The sequence below is a fragment of the Catharus ustulatus genome, chromosome 17 (assembly GCF_009819885.2).
Source record: "Catharus ustulatus isolate bCatUst1 chromosome 17, bCatUst1.pri.v2, whole genome shotgun sequence".
Taxonomy (NCBI): Eukaryota; Metazoa; Chordata; class Aves; order Passeriformes; family Turdidae; genus Catharus; species Catharus ustulatus.
In genome coordinates, this window is record NC_046237.1 from 8,317,921 (window position 1) to 8,336,482 (window position 18,562).

Sequence of the window (18,562 nt, forward strand, 5' to 3'; positions counted from 1 at the left end):
CACATTCTGCTCAGCATCCCGTGTGGAGCTTCCAGCACAGCTTATCTAGAGGAGAGGAGTAACAGCAAACACGTGGAGTAATGTATTCTGAGTACTCAAATGTCAAAAAATGCAACAAGTAGTTTTTCTGGTCTTTTATTAGAAAGTAATGTCCTCTTGTTAACAGCACAGAGATAAAAGAAATGCTACAACACAAACCACCTGGGACAAAGAAAATCCTCTGCTTCAATCCACTGCTTTCTTAGTATCTCTCGGTTCCCTGCAGGAAGCCCAGACCCCAAGAAGGCCATCATGGGGAGGACCACACAGTTAAGTGATGTTTTGTGTTCTGGTATCAAAGTATGTTCCCAGTAAAAACAAGGTGAGGAATCACTGCCTGATTTACCACTCCACTGTCTGCTGCAGCTACCAAAGTGTTGAAAAAATGTTTAACATTATGATATCACATCTTGGCACTGCCTATCCTCCTCAGATGAACCGAACATCCATCAACAGCAAGAAGAGGTCTGATAGAGCAGCACTGCCCCCAATACCTGGTGACAGGTATTCCCAGGGAGAGCCAGCAGCACATCAGCATGGCTGCAGCTAAGCTACAGTAACAACCGTGCCAAACATTGTAAGAAAAGGAAATCTACACACCAAATTTACCAGGTTGATCTTAACACTGATTACTCACAGTAGGAAAACTGACAGACCATTTGAAATCTCTGCCTTGGCTGAAGTCCTTGTGTTGCAGATGTATGCTCAGCCCACAGCTGCCAGTCTCTGTGAGTGGGCTGACGTGAGAAACACCGGATGGACTGCACAGTCCTGGTTACTGAGCAGTGGTCAGGCATGTGCTTCATGATTTTGGCTGCCAGCACTATCACTGGACTTTCCAAATGGCTTATATGCTATTAAAAGGGTAAAAAAAACCCAACAAAACAAACCAAAGTAAGAAATCCAAAGAAAAACAGTGCTCATTCCACAGTGGTGAGTGTCCAAGGCCCCTCAGTTTGCTGCTCTGTTCAGTCCCCAGCAATCCAAAACTACACCAAGAGCAAGCAGTGAGCCCAGACTGCACCTCAGTGGGAAGGTACACCAGGTGCTGGGAGTAAGGAAAATGCAGCAGGACTGGTACTGCGGCAGCTTCTGGGATGGGACAAAGACAACCAATGATCTAACACAGTTCAGCACATCGTGCTGTGGAGAAAACTGAGCATTCTGCTCCAAACATAGCTAACCAGACCAAGGAGAGGGAGGGCAGCACCAGCAACCGTTGGCAGCAATGCTGCAGGGGGTATGCTCTTGTCAGAGTGGAGAGGACATGCATGTCCAGGGCATCTGTCCCGGGTCAAGGATGGGAGACTCCTTAAACAGCTATAAGTATGGAATGGCAAAGGGAAAGGGGGGAATGGGCCCAACAGCTCAGCTCTAATAGTGTCGCTGGTAGGCACCCATCGGTTGCTGGGCTGAGGACCCCGCTCGCCCCTGGGCCACGGTTTGGCTCACAAGGTGGGAGAGCGCAGGACCACTCTGGATAAGGGTGTCCAAGGCTTTCTGTACACTGGGGTTGTCAAAGTTGATACCAGAAGACACAGGCCTTTGGGCAGGCACGTTGCCAGGTGCAGGGAGGCGGGCTTGATGCTGACCATAGAGCGGCTGAGGTTGTGGAGGAGCTCCAGGTCTCGGACCTGCGTTTCTCGAAGGGCCCGGGAGAGTAGGAAGCTGCGTGTTTGGAGTCTGCAATCTCTGCTGAGGCTGGTTTAAATTTCCAGCATTCATCTGTGCTGGCCGAGGCTGCCCACCAGCCAGGTTAGCAAAGTTCTGGTTGGGAGTGGTGCCTGAAGAGCCCGCGGGGGCCGCAGGACCGCTGTTTGCCACAGCAGCTGCTGCCGCCGCAGCCCCGCTGTTGAAGAGACTGAGAATTTTTGCTTGGAGCTCCTGTTGAGGAGTAGAAGAGGACACTGGAACAGAAGGAGTAGAGACCAGAGGCTGTGAACCTTGATGAGCCTGAGAACTTGGAAGGTTGGACTGACTACCCAGTGATGATCCTGAAGGTGCCCCCAAAGGCTGTCTTGACATGGGTGCTGGGAAAGAAAGGAAAGATGGTTAGAGTTCTGCAAATGCTCTTGAAGGGACATCTAAGGAAAACTAATGAAACAGCTACCAAAGATATGGCATCAGTGAACATCCAGCCTCAGATCACAGCTGCATAGCTCTGGGAACCCAAGCCACTCTACAGAGCTGAGTGTAGCAGCCCCACCAGTTATAGCAGTCCTCCTGTTGCCCTAAGAGAATCCAGTATAAAAGGTCTTCCACATGAAAACTCTGAATTGTATCACGGCATGCAACGACATGTCCATCTCAGTAAAATGAGGTGCTGCATGAGGATATTATGCTCCCAAACTTCTCTGTAGTCCAAAGACTCTTTTCCTGTCCCAGCCCTGAGGACCAGAAGCCACACAATAAACTCTGTCTGGGGCTGTGGGACTTACCCTGCAGAGATTCAGTGCTGCCTCGCAGCAACCGTTCCTTCCGGTCTCTCAGGTAATTAATGACTTTATCCATCTCTTCAGCAGTCACATAGCGATTGTCTGCCAGCAGGTTCAAGAGAGTTTGGATCCCGGGAGGGTGACCTCCTCTGACACCCTCCTCCATGGGGGGTGGGCGCTCCCTCTCCTGCAGAATAGCTTCATCTGCCATCTTGGCAGCCTGCCGGGCGATCTCATCCCGCTCCTTCTCCCGGGACTCTGTCTTGTAGCGCTCGTAATTCCTTGCCACCAGCACCATGGCATCAGCCTGGGGCATGTTGCGGTGCTCTGCACAAAGGAAGAAAGGCTGAGTGACCCAAAGTGACCCTGATGGAGGTGCTGCTCCTCCCACCTGCCAGCACAGCCCAGTCAGTAGCACGCACTGCTCAGAGAGTGTGACTGCAGGCTTGGGAACCTCCCAGGCACACGGGAATAGTTTTATTTCCAAAGCCAACAGAAGGCCCACGGCTATCAGCCAGCAAGGCCAGCCTTTCTTTCCACAGCTGAGGGCTCAGCCCAGAAATGTCTTTCTTGTCTCTCACCAGTTAAAAGGAAAGCAGCTCCCTCTATCTCTCACATAAATCCTTGGTTCTCTGAGACAAGATGGTCCCAGTTATTTTACTGCTAAACCCTTGGACAGATCCAAAACTTGCCCTCTGAAGGCTGTATGCTTCCCAGAGGACAGCCATGGGAATATGTTTGTTTCTGTGCTGCCAGTGTGATAACATTTCATCTGCACATGCAGCTGGGGAGGGAGCAGCACTGACTCAGTGTTACATGGCTGCTCACATTCACCACTCTTGAGGCAACAAGAAGCAATCAAATTCCTTTGTGATAAAATGAGTAGTGGGCAATTCCAATGGTGGCTTTTGAAGTCATTATTTCCACCTCCCAACGCATACGCATGAACAGTCACCCAAGTACAGATCCAAACTGGGAGATCAAAAGAGCCTTTACCTTGCCAAAACTGCCTAAAGCTCTGGACAGGGTCCTTTTTATACCTGCAGAACATCAAATCCTGCAAGCCTTTTCCTCCTAACAGGCAACCTGGGTTCATTTTAATGCCAGGCTTTGCACGAGTTGTGAAAGAGTTCCCTGAAACAAACATGCAGGCAAAGGTGGCCAGAAGCAGTTAAGTGAGCATATTTAATCTCTGGAATGAGCTGTGGATGAGCTAATGACTGGGGTTTCATCAGGTCTGATACCTGATAATGGCAGATCCAGTGAAGAAAAGAAGCTTTGGCTTCCTGCCAAAGGTTTAACAGGTGTTAAACCAAAGAAGTTAAGAATTAAAACCAAGGACAGTGAGAAGCCCAGTGACAGTGTGTGTGAGCTGTGTGTCTGTAGGAAATGAGGGAGCTCTCCTATCACATCTGCATCTGATGTTTAAAGAAACCGGGCTACTCCAGTCAGTGAGCACACACCAAGCACTGACTGTGCACTCAGAGGTTTCCTCTCCCAGACAAACTCACAGAACATTACCTGGGAACACAGTAAGGGAGAAATAACCTTTGAAAGCAAACCAGTCACCTGTGCTGACATATAACATGAACAGGCCTATGATTAGAGCAATAGCTGCTTTCCCCAGTCACATTCTGACAAGGTGTTTTTAGTACCTACACCCACTCTCATGCAACAGCCAAGTCACACCCTGCCATGGAAAGTGATGTGACAAGTGTAAAGGTGCTAAGAAGGTGGAGCCTGTATACCCAAACACTTTGTAGATCTACCTTTTCATAACGCTTTGTAGTTCTATCTTTTCATAACTCTTCCCAGTTTCATTATCAAATCTCTACCTTTACCAAGTCCTTAGTAAATCACATTTGATTAAAAAATCTGTCCTTTAGTTTGCTACATTCCCAACAGGCTCTTTCTGAGAGCAACAAGTGAGGTTGGGCTGGTATTACTCAGAGATCTCCCAGGGCATTGCAGCTCTGGGATCCATGACTTGCCCTGAGATGCAAAGGCTGGCAGTGTTAGGAACCAAGAGCACAGATGAGATTCCGCTTGGTAGGAATCAGACATTCCTTTTGACAAGGAGCAGAGTATTATGGAAGTTTTTAAATACTGATATTCACATTTATGACATGGTGTCAAGTAATTTATAACTACTTATGTGACAGGAAGGATGAACTTTGTCCTATATGGCTCTGCCTAAAAGAAAGGTTCAGAGTGACCACACAGTTCCCAGCCTACTGAGACCTCAGTACCTTGTGGGGTGCCAAACATGATGTTAACAGTGCAAGAACGGTGAACTTGATGCTGCTGGGTGATGACAATGGCAAAAGGAGACCCTCCTCTGCTCACATCGTCCAGGGCTTGTGTCAGTGACATCTCTGTGTTGAGGAAGATCAGGTCCACCACCATGCCCAGGTCCCGCACCTTCCGCCCCACGGACTCCGCGTACTCCCTACACAAAGCAAAGGCAGCAGCTTAACAAATCATCACACACACTGGAACAGAAACCTTGGCACTGCACCCTCTCCACCATCTCAGATTTGCTCTTCTGATTACTCGCCCAGCTTCATGACGTTTACCAGTACTGTACTAAAGCAATCCCATTATAGCAACATAAAAGCTTTTATTCTGATTTGAATCACTCATTTCAGTTCAACCAAAATAAATTACAAATCAAGCCTTAGCTTAGCTGAGAAAGAGAGTGTTTGCAAAGGGATTTACACTATTACAAATTTGTTTACACATGAATGTGCTTCAACTGAATTCATTAGGGGAAGAAATCAACACCAGCAGAGGTCTAAGGGGTACAGAGCAGAGGATCCAACCTTCAGAACTCATTTACTCCTGCTTTTTTCAGTATCTCAACTGCTAACATGTGCCTCATTCCTCACTGGCCTGCTCTTCTCTACTAGCTGCTTTCTGCTCTAAACCCACTCCAACACAGCATCTCTGGATCCACTGCTCCTGTACACCCTGTCCTATAGACTTCCCCATCCAAGCACAAAACAGCTCACAAGGCTGAGCTTAAACTGCCAAGGGTTCTTTTTTAAGCCTACTATACTTAGAACCAAACCTGCAATACTGACTGCACAAAGAGTCTGACAAACTCAGTCTGCGTGCACCCACACCTCAAGAAAGAGGGTGATTTTATTGTCTTTGGAAGTAAAGTCTGTAATGGTGACTAAAACTGTCCCCCCTTCAACCATCTTTTTAAGAACTTCACAGTAAAATGACTGTATCTAAGGCATTCAGGAGTCATCTTTCAACAGGTCTATAGCACAGGATACATTTCCTCATCTCATCAAGGCATATTCCCAGAAGAAAAATGGGAGCTGTAGCTTTCTGGGGACTCTAAAGCCACACTCCTCAAGAGCAACCTATAAGACAAACAGCCTCAAGACAGGACTAAGTTTAAATCCATTCCCTTCTACCATGCAATAATAAAACTAATTATAACTATTCTCTTACTTTGTCTGTTTATTCACCACTATCACAGAACAATCCACGGGTCTCTCTGCATCAAAACGTCTCTTGATTTCCTCGTAGTACTGACGGTACAGCTCCTCCCGGCGCCGCTCCTCGCGCTTCAGGCGGTCTGAAATGAGCCACAGGGACAGAACGAGTGACACCCTTCAGAGCTGCTCAGAGGGGCACAGAGCACCACAAATGTGGTACAGGTACTCACCCTCTGGCTCCTTGTAGCGGTCATAGTAGGAGTCGTCCTTGCGCCGATAGTAGTCCTCGAGGCGCAGGTAACGGTCGTAAGATTCATCTCGCCTGCAACATTCAGAAGCAGAAATACGTTTCCTCCAGCACCACCTCAGGCAGCGACTTTGGCCAATGCATCACCCAGACCTCCCTCAAGTTTAATTTCTGAGGTACCCATCTGCTCCACACAAGACTCAGAGCAGCACCCAACTGTCCCCAGCCAAGGGTGATTTCCTTGAACACCTGACACCACTCAAACAATTGCGGCAGAAATGCCATAAAAACATTATTTTGGCAAAGAGGATCCTGCAGAGTTTACCTGTACAAAGGGTCCCGAGGGTCTCTCATATCCCGTGGGTCCCTCACATCTCGTGCATTTCTCATATCCCGTGGATCTCTGTATCGATCATACAGGGGCTCCCGTGGGTCGCGGAGATCTCGAACATCCCGTGGATCCCTCAGGTCCCTTGGATCTCTGAGATCCCGTGGGTCTCGCAGGTCCCGTGGGTCCCTGTGGTCTCTGGCATCACGCATGTCTCTGCCTCGAATGTCTCGAGCGTCTCTAGCATCTCGCCCGTTCCTGCCATCCCTGCCATCTCTGGGGTCTCTCCGTGGGCTCCCCCGCAGAGGGGAGCGGTCGCGCCTGGCATCTCGGCCATCCCCGTAGGTGTATTGGTCTCTGAGGAAAACACCAGGGAAATTCCATTAGCCTGCTAACAACACAAGTACAGTTACCCCTATATTTCTTACCTGAGGTGCCAAAGTGACCTTTCACAGCAGCTGAATCCTCCCTCTTATCCCACAACAACAATTGACCAAAAGTTATATTTTTGAAGCAGTCTGGAGAAGGTTCTTAATTCTAGTACTCAGCCAAACAAGACCCAGAAAGCTCCTTAATGGAGCACTAAGTGTAGAGCACCTGTGGATGAAGTGAACAGGCACTTCAGAAAACACCATTTTAAGGCTTCTGACCTCCAACATCAGCCATAGATGATCTATCAATCATATCTGGCAAGTTCTTTGAGAGACTTTAAGGTGATGTAGGTTAATAGCCACAAAAATGCAAGAGCCAGGAGTGTTCAAGGGATCCATTAAATTCATCCATTTCATCAATGAAAGCAGAACACCTGAAGTAACATTGGCATATGATTAAAAAAGGAGCAGTTCTGAGCAAAGATATTGCAGGTTCCATGTTGTGGCTGGGTTTGTGCTGCTGACAGAAAGCAAAGACAGCTATGGCCTTGTCCTGGATTTAAGGGATAGTTTCTGTAGAAAGCCAGCCTTATGCTTATAACGCCTTGGTTAAGACAGTATAAACCCAACCAGCACTGCATCCTCAGCAGCCGCAAAAGGCTTCTCTGTTGGATCTGAATGATCCATCTCATTCAGACTTTGTATTGCAGTCTTCAGAGGCAAGGAAGAATAATGTTCCAGTCTTCATCTTTTCTCGAAGCAGTAGGGTTTTTTCCAGGTTGTACTGTTTTCCAAAGACCATAACTTCACTGCAGTCAAAACAAAACATTAAAAAAAAGTCTTGCAGAGAAATTACGGAGCTTCATGTGTTTGGACTGTTTTTTCCCCAAAATACTGACAACCATCAGAAAAAAAACCCCAGATTTTTGAATCTCTTTATTTGCCATACTTGACATGACTTTTACAGTCTTCCAACACCCTAATCTAGTTTATATAGAAATATAAGCAGAACCTAAGTCTGCATCCACTGCAGTGCAGTCACAGAGAGATCACCTGGAGAGAACGAGTCAGATGAGCCCAAGTTTGGTGCCAGGAAGAGTGGCAGGAATGAGATGGAAGAGCAGAATCTGTGCATGGATTTTGGTGTCAGACACCCAGTCACACTGGGAACACATAAGAGTGCTGGCATTCTCTGTTTGCATGTCAGATACAAAGCAGATTTTGGGACAAATTAGAGATGCCACCAAGAGCACACATAGTCTCCTCCTTTAAGTGACATACTGAATTTGCAGACAGCCAGGTGTAAACTCCTTCAGTCTCTTTGGTATATAAATCCAGTTTTTGTTTGTGATCTGCATAGAAATCACATCCTGTGAGACACATCATAGCCCACTTCCCCCAAAACCTACAATGAATGATGGCAGAAGCTCAGGGGAAACTTCTGACTTGCTCTAGTGGATATTGGATCTTTCCATAGCTGTGAGACCATTTAGCAAAACAACCAGATGCAGAAGAATTGTTTGGCATATGACATTTATTCCAGCTGAAGTGGGGTGGCCAGAACAGGTCACATTCATTCTCCGCAGAGACAGATCTGGAATGAACAACGCACAACTGCGACAAAAGTGTAGACGTAGCGCAGGCAACCTTGGCTCTTGAGCCTACATGGTTGCCCTGCTCAAAGGAGAGGGCAGGACAAAGGTACAGCTTCCACCTTCTGCTTGCACACCTGAGTCACCATGGTCTGGTTCCTGCAGCTTCAGCACCTTCTCCTGCATCTGCTCGGGGCTCGGCCCTGCGGGGCCAGCACTGCTGTGTGTGGCACAGTGTGGGGCTCTGCAGCACTGGTAGCTGCTGCTCCCAGGCCACAGCGTGGTCCAGAGTCCATTGATCCCCACCATGCCCAGGACTTAATAACTGTGACCCCACCACCACCTGTGCCCAGAGTGCTGCTTGGGACCTGGTGCTAACCACATGGCATGGCCACAGTGTATGCAGTGCAAATCCAAATGTGGTGCCTGTCACAGCGGCACCAAAGCCTTCAGGTGCTGTCCAGTCCGCAACCTGGTGCCCACAGAACCACAGCTCATGCACATCCAGTGCTCCTTAGGATTGTGGCACTGGCACCTGCTCTTGCACCATGCAGAATGGCAGAGGTTGCAATGCCCATGGCACCAGTGCCTGTGCTTGTCCCTCTGCAGCGCAGTCCAAGGACCAATGCTCGTGGTGCAGATGCCTGCCCTTCACCCCTGCAGTGCTGCAGCACTGGTGGCACTGAGGCCAAAGACGTGCCATGCAGTGCCTGCTGCTCAGACTCCCAGGGTCCTCCCACCAGCACCAAGCACAACCCAGGCCCAAGACTTGCTGCATCTGCCACAGAATTCCAGCACTTCTAGGGCCTGATGCCCACACGCTGGTCTCTGCAAGCACATTTTGCCCTGTGCAGGGTTAAGTGCAGTGCATGAAAATCCTAGATGGTGCCAAGAACTGCAACTACTTATTCTTTGTGCTTTGTTTTTTGGTGTAGCTGTTTTGCTAGTTGCACTTTTTCCTCTTTTTTGGTAACTTAACAGGTCAAGTTAGTAAAGCACACTAGACACAGGACCTTGATTACCTTCAAGTTCAACAAGCACCAGGCTGTTTCATGGAAAACTTTACAGCAGAGGGCACACAGGGTGGATACCTTGTACCAAACAACACTGGAGCTCGTATGTGTTTGTGTGGTTCCTAGTGATGCTGTGGAAACTGAAGTCATCTTCCTGCAACAGGCCAATACATATCTTTTCCTCTTGCCTGTGGTTGCCCCCACAAGGGAGTTGAAGGAGGTGAATGTGCTGTGCCCACTGAGGGGTGGGAAGCCAGGAGAAGCTGGAAATACATCAGTGACTGCACAGGGAGCTGGCTCCAGGCACTGATAACACAACCACACGGACAGACAGGACCGTGCAAGAGATATTTGCTCCGTCTTTTGTTTTGCTCAAGCTCTCTTCTCCAGTCTCACTGCAGCATTGGAAGCTTTCAACATCAGAAGAAGCAAGACCCCAAGATCCTCTGCAGCAGAGCTCTGGAAATGCTGCAGCCTCTTGGCATTCTCTAGATATGTCTCAGCTTCTGTGATCCTTGGAGGCAGGAGCAAACATCAAGTGCATTCTTCCTCCCAAGTCTCTTACAGCCTGTGCTGCAAACCTGAATGCTGGGCTGCAGTAACAGCAGCAGCCACAAGGTTTCCCTCATGCCTCCCAAGGTGCCAGAGCCAAAAGGGCTCTCAGAGCTGGAGTAGACACTTTCCTGCTGGAGCATCACTTTTTGACTGGGGAGGTAGCAGTAGGGAAGAGACACAGACATTTAGCACAGGCCGCTGGGCTCATGCCCTGAAGGCCTGAATTCCTAGTACAACTCACTGCTTCCAGGTACTTTACCTTCGTGTCGGACTGGACCTTGATGAAGCCTTATTCATATTTCTTCTTTCCACTGCTTTATTAATATCTGTAAAGAATAATCAACCCATCTGTTCAATGCTATGAAACAAAAAAAAGATCATCAGCACAATTCAAATGAAAGCAACTTAAGCTCAACAACATCCAGATGGTGCAAGGAAATCCATTCAGCAGAGAGACATTGTCACTTTGACAATTTTTTATTAAGTTTAGATAGTACAACATAATGAAAATTGTATGGATTTCTCTCACTTCAAAATAGGGTGCACAGCTTGGGTGAAGTTTTAACCCTGCATGTTCAGGCCTACAGCCAGACTCTTCCTTCCATAAGAAAACCTCTTTCTTCTGCAGTCTATGAGCAAGCAGAAAGCGACTCATGGACTCTAGGAGAAAAAGCAGAGTCTGAAAACCTCCGAGAAAGGAATGATGGCCAGCACAGTCTTAAGTTCACAGCCAGTCCTGTTCAACGGAGCATGCCGATACCCTTGCTGGAAATAATCCAAGGGTTCTCAAAGGGGCACGTGCAACTGCCTTCCAAGGGACTGCTGCAGTGTTAAAGTGCACAGCCCCCACCACTGAGAAACGGATCCGGGCGCCTGGAACACAGGCTTCTCAGGAAGTCAACATGGTGCACTCAAAACACCATTGTTGATGTGATGCAAACTGAGGCAACAGATCAGAAATTTAAAAACTGGTTGGCTTCTGAGCATCTCCATGAAAAACACCATGAAGGGAAACACAAAGAAGTAAGAGAGCTGAAGAAAGAGAATCTTGTCCTCAACCCGCAAAAGTGAAGCTTGCCCAGAACTGGCAGGGACCCACACTGTTCTCAAAGCCTCCCATGACAGCTGACTGGAGATGAAATAATGCACTGGAGGGGGGCAAGAGCAAACAGCAAAGTGACTTTGGACATTTTGCCAAGAACCTTTTAAGGAAAAGAACCCAAATCTATCTGCTCCCCCAGAATCTAGCAACAATTAACATTTCTGATGAGTTTATTTGCATTAACCACTTTCAATGCTCTTGCATGAGAATATAAACATGCCGTGATGTCTTTAGGCAGACTCAGTCTTAATATCCTCTGTAACATCCCAAAGTATCCTTTATTATTTTCAAGATTAAATTGTAATTAAGAGATCAAGTCTAATTTTTGTTCTTGATGTCAATCAAACAGCGTGTTGCCTCTCTGATGGGGCAGAGAAGCAAGTGCAATCTGAACATTAACTACAACTGCAGCATAACACCACTCACAGGACCTCAGAGCACATCTCCAGGATCAAACACAGCTGCAGGGTCTATTGTTACAAACTGCATTTGATGGACATTTATTCTCTAAATAGTTTTACTACTAAAGATATGAAAACACTTCCGTGCATTTGTGGAAATACTTGTATAGTGCTACACTGGACTTAAACTCTCCCAAAACTTTAAACCTTATTGTGTTATTAATGATACTTAATACTCAGGCTGCATAACTGAAATAACTGTTTTCCTTGCATTTATTTTTAGTTGATAATTTTTCCCCTTTAAAGTCAAGTGTTATCTTTAAGCAAGACACTAGCTGCTTTCTTTGGTTTAAGATTATTTTTATTTTCTGTTTTAAGATGCCATTGAAGAAACCTATTATGATTTTTACACTCAGTACCATACATTGCTTTCAAATAAAAGTATTTAAATCTCCACAAAAATACTTTACTAGAAGAAAAAAAAACTTTGACAGGGATCCTTCTCTTGTGCAAAACACACATTTAGTAACATTTTATTTAATGCCAACAGCATTTACAAGTTAAGTATTTGAACACTGACAAAACTTCAGGGAAAAAAAAGCCCAAATAAAAAGTCTTCTGTCCTGTAGGATTTTGAGATGACAGGGCCACTGTGATCACACAGTGTAACCTTCTGAACAAACACAGATGACAGGAATCCATCTATCTCAAGTGCAGCAGTGGCACTGGACTAGCGCTTATCTTTTAGCAAAACATCCAATTCCAATTTAAAAGTCTTCAGAGCACAGAAACCACCACAGATCCAATAAATTACTCCAGAAGCCAATTACTCTGCTGTTAGATAAAAGTTTTTATTCACATTTAAGGCATTGTCACACCTATGCCTACTACACTAAAACTCCCTGATCCCCAGGTCTGTCTGTAACACAGAGATCACATCACTCCTTTCTCTTGAGGTTTTTGCTTGGGCTCGTTCTTGAATTCTAAACCTCTGTCAGTTTTTTCCAAGGTTTTTCCAATTCAGCATTATCCTTTTTGAACCAGGCATACCAAAACTGAGCGCTCTTCCAGTAGCAAAATCCCACAGTTACCAAAACATTCCTACTTGCACACCTGTGTTTTGCACAGCCAAGGATGACCAAAGTACTCTGGCTGGGTGCAGACCTTCCCTGACAGCTTCACTTAAAGCTCAGGTCTGTCTGCATCCAGGATAGGAAGTCCAGGTCCTTTCACCATCAGTGACTCAATCGTCTTTATTTCATCTTTTTTTAAAAAACATGTTTTTCTCTTCAAGTCACTTACAAAAGCCCTGTATGGCCAGGACTCAGTTTTTCCAGACCACCACTCAAAGCACTGAGAAATTCCATCTGTTACATCTATTCCATTCTAGATTCACTTGAAATCCACTTAACTCTGGCGTTTTTAACTGTTCTTGTTTCTTATCAAGTCGAACACCTCACAGCAATCTGTACATTAACACTGCTACTTCTAGCCCTAGAGCCTGCAGTACCTTAAGAGTAACTAAGACAAGATTTATTTTGATGGACATTAATCAATTGCCTTCTCATCAGTGTCAGATGAAAGAATCCCTTTATTCCCAGGTGCTGATGCCAGGCTCATCCCATTTACCCTGCCTTACTGGGTCACCTGCAGCACTCTACCAGCTCCCTGGAAACTCCCTAGTTTTCCAAGATTTGTGGAAAAACACCAGTAACAGACCAGGCAGGTCAGTAGTTCACTGAGCCTCACTGACGTTAATTCTTATGAGAGCTCTAGCTTTGGTAGCTGCAGTTTTACCTTTTTGGTTTTGCTACTGAAATGAAAATTACATTAAACACACCTCCAGCCTCTTCAAAAACAGACAGCAGAAACAATAATTGGTCTTCTCTGTTAGAAATTTTATCATTGCCAGTTACCCTCAGCTTCTAAAACAGCCAAAGTTGTTCCTGTTTAAACCTCTACACTTCAATAATGCTGGACATAATTTCTTCTCATATCTTTCTACCCTTCTTGTCTATTTGCCTTCATTTCCATCAGTAGGCTCCTATTTGTTACTGTACATACACCTTCCCACAAGTTACTATTTATTTCTCCTGTCATTCTTTTTTAAGTCAAACTGTTTTTCTTCAAATTATCATAGCCTTACTTTGAAAGTAATTTTTTCCTTGCATTTAAGAGATTATTTGTGGATTTCTAACCATTCATTTCCTTTTAAGTCTGCTCCGAGCACATTTAGCAGAATTATCTTCATCTTTATGAAAATATCCTTTCTTAAGCACCTAGTATTTATAGCACTGCTTAAAGGCTGGCTCCACTTGTGCAAAAATCCCAGCTAAGTTTACTTAGCCAACCAGCCTCTAAGTGCTGTGGCAAATTCCTTTGAGCATGTCAAGATGAAGCTCAGTTTTGGTTTACAAATGTTATTAAACTCTGTGCTGGAGGTTTCAATGATCCCCTTCCAGGGCTTACTTGTTGCACATTTTCTTACACAAGCCAACAGAGCTTTCCAAATACTAACACATAAAAATTCAGGGTAAGACCCAGGCAGCAAGGTGAACCCCACAGCAGGAACAGGAGGCAAACACATTCTGAGTTGATTGAGTCTAAGGCCAGACAAGTGCCACACTGTGACCTTTCCAGAGGGCTTTAAAACAACAGCACTCTTTCTCCCGAACGCATGCTGGGGTCAGGAGAGCGAGGAGCAGTTTTCCTTACCTAATCTATACCCTTTATAAAGGCGACCCTTCTCACCGTCCAGAGCGGCCTGGACATCTTCTAGACGGTCATACTGCACGAACCCATAGCCATGGTACATGCTGAGGGCTGCAAGAGTTAACAGCAGGGCAAGACCGGTTACAACCACGGACAGTGCTGACCCACACCCGGCCATCGCTAACCCCACCAGCTGCACTCTACCCACAAACCACTATGCAAGCTTCCTGGGAAAATCAAATCCACCAGGATCAAAGTGCAGAGCTCAAAGACTCTGATCAAGTTCCTTCTGACAAGGCAGTGACCAAAATAGAGCTCATGAAGTGACCAAGATTTGATTAAGAGGCTAAAAGAGTATTGTGACATCACACTGCGACCCTAAAAGTTAAAACACAGCTGATGTATTTGCATTATGTTTGAGCTGTACTGAAGCAATCACTTTTCCAGAGGAAATTATTAAATGGTCACTGTTTAGGAACAACCTTGGTCACTCCTCTCATCATCATCAAATAGCATTTGACAAGCATGAAGCAATATTTCTCACTGAAATCCCTGCCACAAAAAGGCATAAGATAATATACTAACCCCTGATTTTGCCATATTTTGAAAATATCTCTTCCATTTCTTCACGAGTCATGTGGTCTGTGGGCAAATTGCCGACAAAAAGTCTTCTTTCTAAATCCTGAGGATTGGTGCTGTTAGTGAAGTCGCTCTGTTTGATGCTATTGCTCTTGCGTCCTCGAGCCATTTTGCTTTCGTTCCAAATCCAACTCTTCGCAAAAAAAAAAAAATGGCCATGCATATAATTTCAATCCATGACATTAAAATTAAACTGGAACAAGATTAAACTTAACAGCTTTGCAGACTAGAAGCCAACTGGGTCTGCTTGACGCAAACTTCACTCCAGAGAAATCTTAATACGAGGGACACAGAGGTCAGGCAAAAGCACTCACTGCAGCATTCTGGTCGAGCTTTTCTGTCATACTGAAAGGTAGCAAACCTAATTATTTTGCAGATAGGTTTTAATGGTTTAACTCCAAACTAAGATATAAATAAAACTAATTCTCCACTAAAACGCCTTAACTTTAAGCTTTTCAACACACCCATTGTTGTCACATCTAGTTCTTCAATCCACTGATAAGAATTATTGAAATGTATGCAACATTTTAATAAGTGGAAAGGAAACACTCATTGCAACACTGCATAACAGCACTCAAATATTTCAGTAGGGCTTGGAATGAGGCATCAGGAAATACTCCAAAGTGACCACACCTGGGTCATTTCACTAGGTGTGAAATCTGAACTTGCCAATCCCAGAGAGGTTCTCATCTGCATCTCTATTAGACAGCACACCCGTGCCACCATGGAGATGTCAGCTCCCACAGCAGGCGGGTCCACAGTGGGAATTCAACCCCCCCAGGTAAATGCTGCATCCTTCCTCACCTCCCCCATGCAGCAAAAGCACATTCCCTCAGCCCACACCCCTGCACACAGCTGGAGCAGTCAGCAACATTCACTGCACAAACTCACCCAAACAAATAAAAAAACCACCCCAGCAAAAAAAGCCCCAAAACAAAGTAACAAACACTGCCAAGGCTAACAAAAAACACCATCCCTAGGATTCAGACTTTCTGGTTTAAAATTCACCATTAGATAAAGCTTAAAGAAATTAATAACACTGAAACTTTTGAGGTGAACTTCAAAGTTTGAAAATTATTTAATAAAGTTGTTCTACTTCCTAAACATTCACCTACAGGAATGCAGGATGGAATTTTCTGTTTGCAACATGCAAGAAGCCTGGAAAAAGAATGATGAAATTTATCAACAGAAACTTCTCTTTTTAATCATGCAATGCCTACAACCAAGATACTCCCTAACAGGACCCTAGAGTAAATACAATTTAAAAATCTCTAAATAAATGAATCAAATGTCAAAATATATAAGACGGCTCTGCACGAATACTTTTGCAACACTTAACTGGCATGAAAAATACATCTACTCCAGATTTGAGACATAAAATGTATTTATTTATCCTTTAAAGATCAATCAATTTCACATTTGTATCAGTCTCCTCCCTTTTTAGGAGACCCTGCAGAGATGGAGGCAGAAAACACTTCCCTTCTAATAAGCATTTTAAAATTAACTGCCAGAACTGAGGTGAGGAAAAATCCCAACACCCAAACCAAAATCCAACAAAATTAATCTCCTCTATAATATTTTCCCCAATCCCCCTATAAATTTGTCCACACACATACACAGAATTCTATCCTTCCCATGAGAAGTACCAAATCCCATTTTTTTACATGGAAGCACTGGACTTCTATTCCACTACTGCAACTCAAGTTCTCATCAGTCAAGGGTAGAGAAAATTTCAAAATTCCCTCAAAATGAATAAGTGGCAATAAAACATGGAAGGCACCATCTAGCCCAAGTTCCCATTCAGAGCAGGATGCACTGCACCGGCACACACAGCTAAAAGGTGTCAGACACGCCTGTAACTGCTGGCAGGACATCTCACTTTCAGCATAAAAAGCTGTAAGAAATTCACTTTTGTGTTCCTTAGGGGTGGGGATGGCAAGGGGTGTCTGAGGAAGAGGCTGCAAGAACTTTCTAAGAAAAACAGAGATCTATTTTCCCCCTTCAAAACAATCAGTAAATCAGATGAGTTACCCCAGAACTCTCATCTAAGATAATTACCGCTTTCCACTCGACAGATTACATAGTTAAGGGCCATTTAGCGATCATAAGACCAGAATAAATGAATTCTGTCCCACCTCTGGGCAGGCTGCACCTAACTCCCACATTAAGTCTTGCATGAATGCAACCAGAGAGGCACCGGGATAGTTTAAAGGTGCCAATTCCCCGCGCAGTAACTGTGGGTGCTACGACAGGACAGCCCACGGCACCTCATGAGCCAACAAATCCTATGCAAATCAATTAAAGCCACATCTCTAAAAATTTTATATTCAAACTCAGAGTTGTTTATTAATAGCGCTACAGCTTCAGCAAGCAAGACTCTGCTGGAGTGGGATATTAAAACTAATTTGCCACGGGCGAAACACGACACAAGTCTCCGAGAAGTTCGGGGGCAAAGCAGAAACAGCGGGCACGGAAGGCAGAGGTGCGGAGGAGCAAGGAGCTTCCCTCGGATCAGACCCTCACCCTCCCGCAGCCAGGAGGGCCCTCCTGGGGCAGCGCTGGCACCGCCCGGCCCGTCCCGTCCCCTGCACCTGGGCAGACGCGGTGCCACCCACGCGTAACCCGGAGAGCGCCTCCGCCTCCCTCGCACCGTCAGACCGCGCCCGCGCCGCCCTTGCCCCGGGCTCCCGCTCGCCCCGGGCCCACCGCAGCTCCCGGGGCAGCGGGGACGGACCCCCAGCGGGAGCTCCACCGCTGCCGCCGCTCCCGCCCGTGCTTCCCCTACCTCCGCCCGGGCCTGGGCGCTGCCAGCGCCGCTCATCTCGCGCACCGGCTGCTCTGGAGGTGCGGAGCAGCCTCACCGAGCCCCATCGAATGGCAGAGATCCCGCGCTGCCCGGACGCGAGGCGGAGGCGCGGCCCGCCTGCAGGCCGCGAGGCACGCCCGGCCCGGCGCGGTCTCGCCTCAGCCGAGGGCCGGGAGGGACCGGGCCCTTGGCGAGGCTCGCTGCCGTGAGCCTGTCGCTCGGGCGCTCCGCGTACCGGGGCCGCGGACCCGCAGACTCACCGCCGGTTCCGGCCCGGACCCGGTGCCCCGTCAGGCCGCTGCCGCCAGGACAAAGGCGCCACCCGCCGCTACCGCACGGCGCCGTCGCAAAGGTGGGGTGGGGGGAGTGCGGTCGCTATGGCGACGTACTGCATTTTACGGCGCGGCAGCCTGCCGCCATGCCTGCCGAGGCGAAGGCCGCTTGCCCCGGCTCCCGGCAGTACCCTGCGGTACGGCGCTGAAAGGCAGGCCGGGAGTTGTAGTGCCGAGGAGGACAGGCGGCCGCTGGGTGGCGCTATCGGACTTCGCGCGGGGGAGGCGGCGGAACTGGGATCGATTGTGACCGGGATCGGGATCAGATTGTGACAGGGACCGGGATCGGGATCAGGTTGTGATAGGGACCGGGATCGGGATCAGATTGTGACAGAGACCGGGACCGGGATCAGGTTGTGACAGAGACCGGGATCAGATTGTGACAGGGACCGGAACTGGGGTCAGACTGTGCCGAGGACCGGGGTCAGATTGTGACAGGGACCAGGATCGGGGTCAGACTGCTGTTGGGACAGGAGTAGAGTTCGGGATCAGACAGGGACCGGACTACGCTTTGAGACGGGACCGGGACCGGTGTCAG

At 47.0% G+C, this 18,562-nt stretch overlaps 1 protein-coding gene across 1 annotated transcript; it reads right to left on the minus strand.

Annotated features, from left to right (window-relative positions):
- Window positions 1-119: 119 nt before the first annotated feature.
- Window positions 120-18,130, minus strand: NCOA5 (nuclear receptor coactivator 5). Its single transcript, XM_033074884.1, has 10 exons — window positions 17,953-18,130; window positions 14,833-15,019; window positions 14,251-14,358; window positions 10,292-10,358; window positions 6,499-6,858; window positions 6,157-6,248; window positions 5,940-6,066; window positions 4,724-4,923; window positions 2,478-2,801; window positions 120-2,069 (listed from the first exon to the last, which is right to left on the minus strand). The coding sequence occupies exons 2-10, from the start codon at window positions 14,993-14,995 to the stop codon at window positions 1,414-1,416; spliced, it is 2,097 nt and encodes a 698-aa protein (XP_032930775.1). The 5' UTR covers window positions 14,996-15,019; window positions 17,953-18,130; the 3' UTR covers window positions 120-1,413.
- Between the last annotated feature and the right edge of the window lie 432 nt (window positions 18,131-18,562).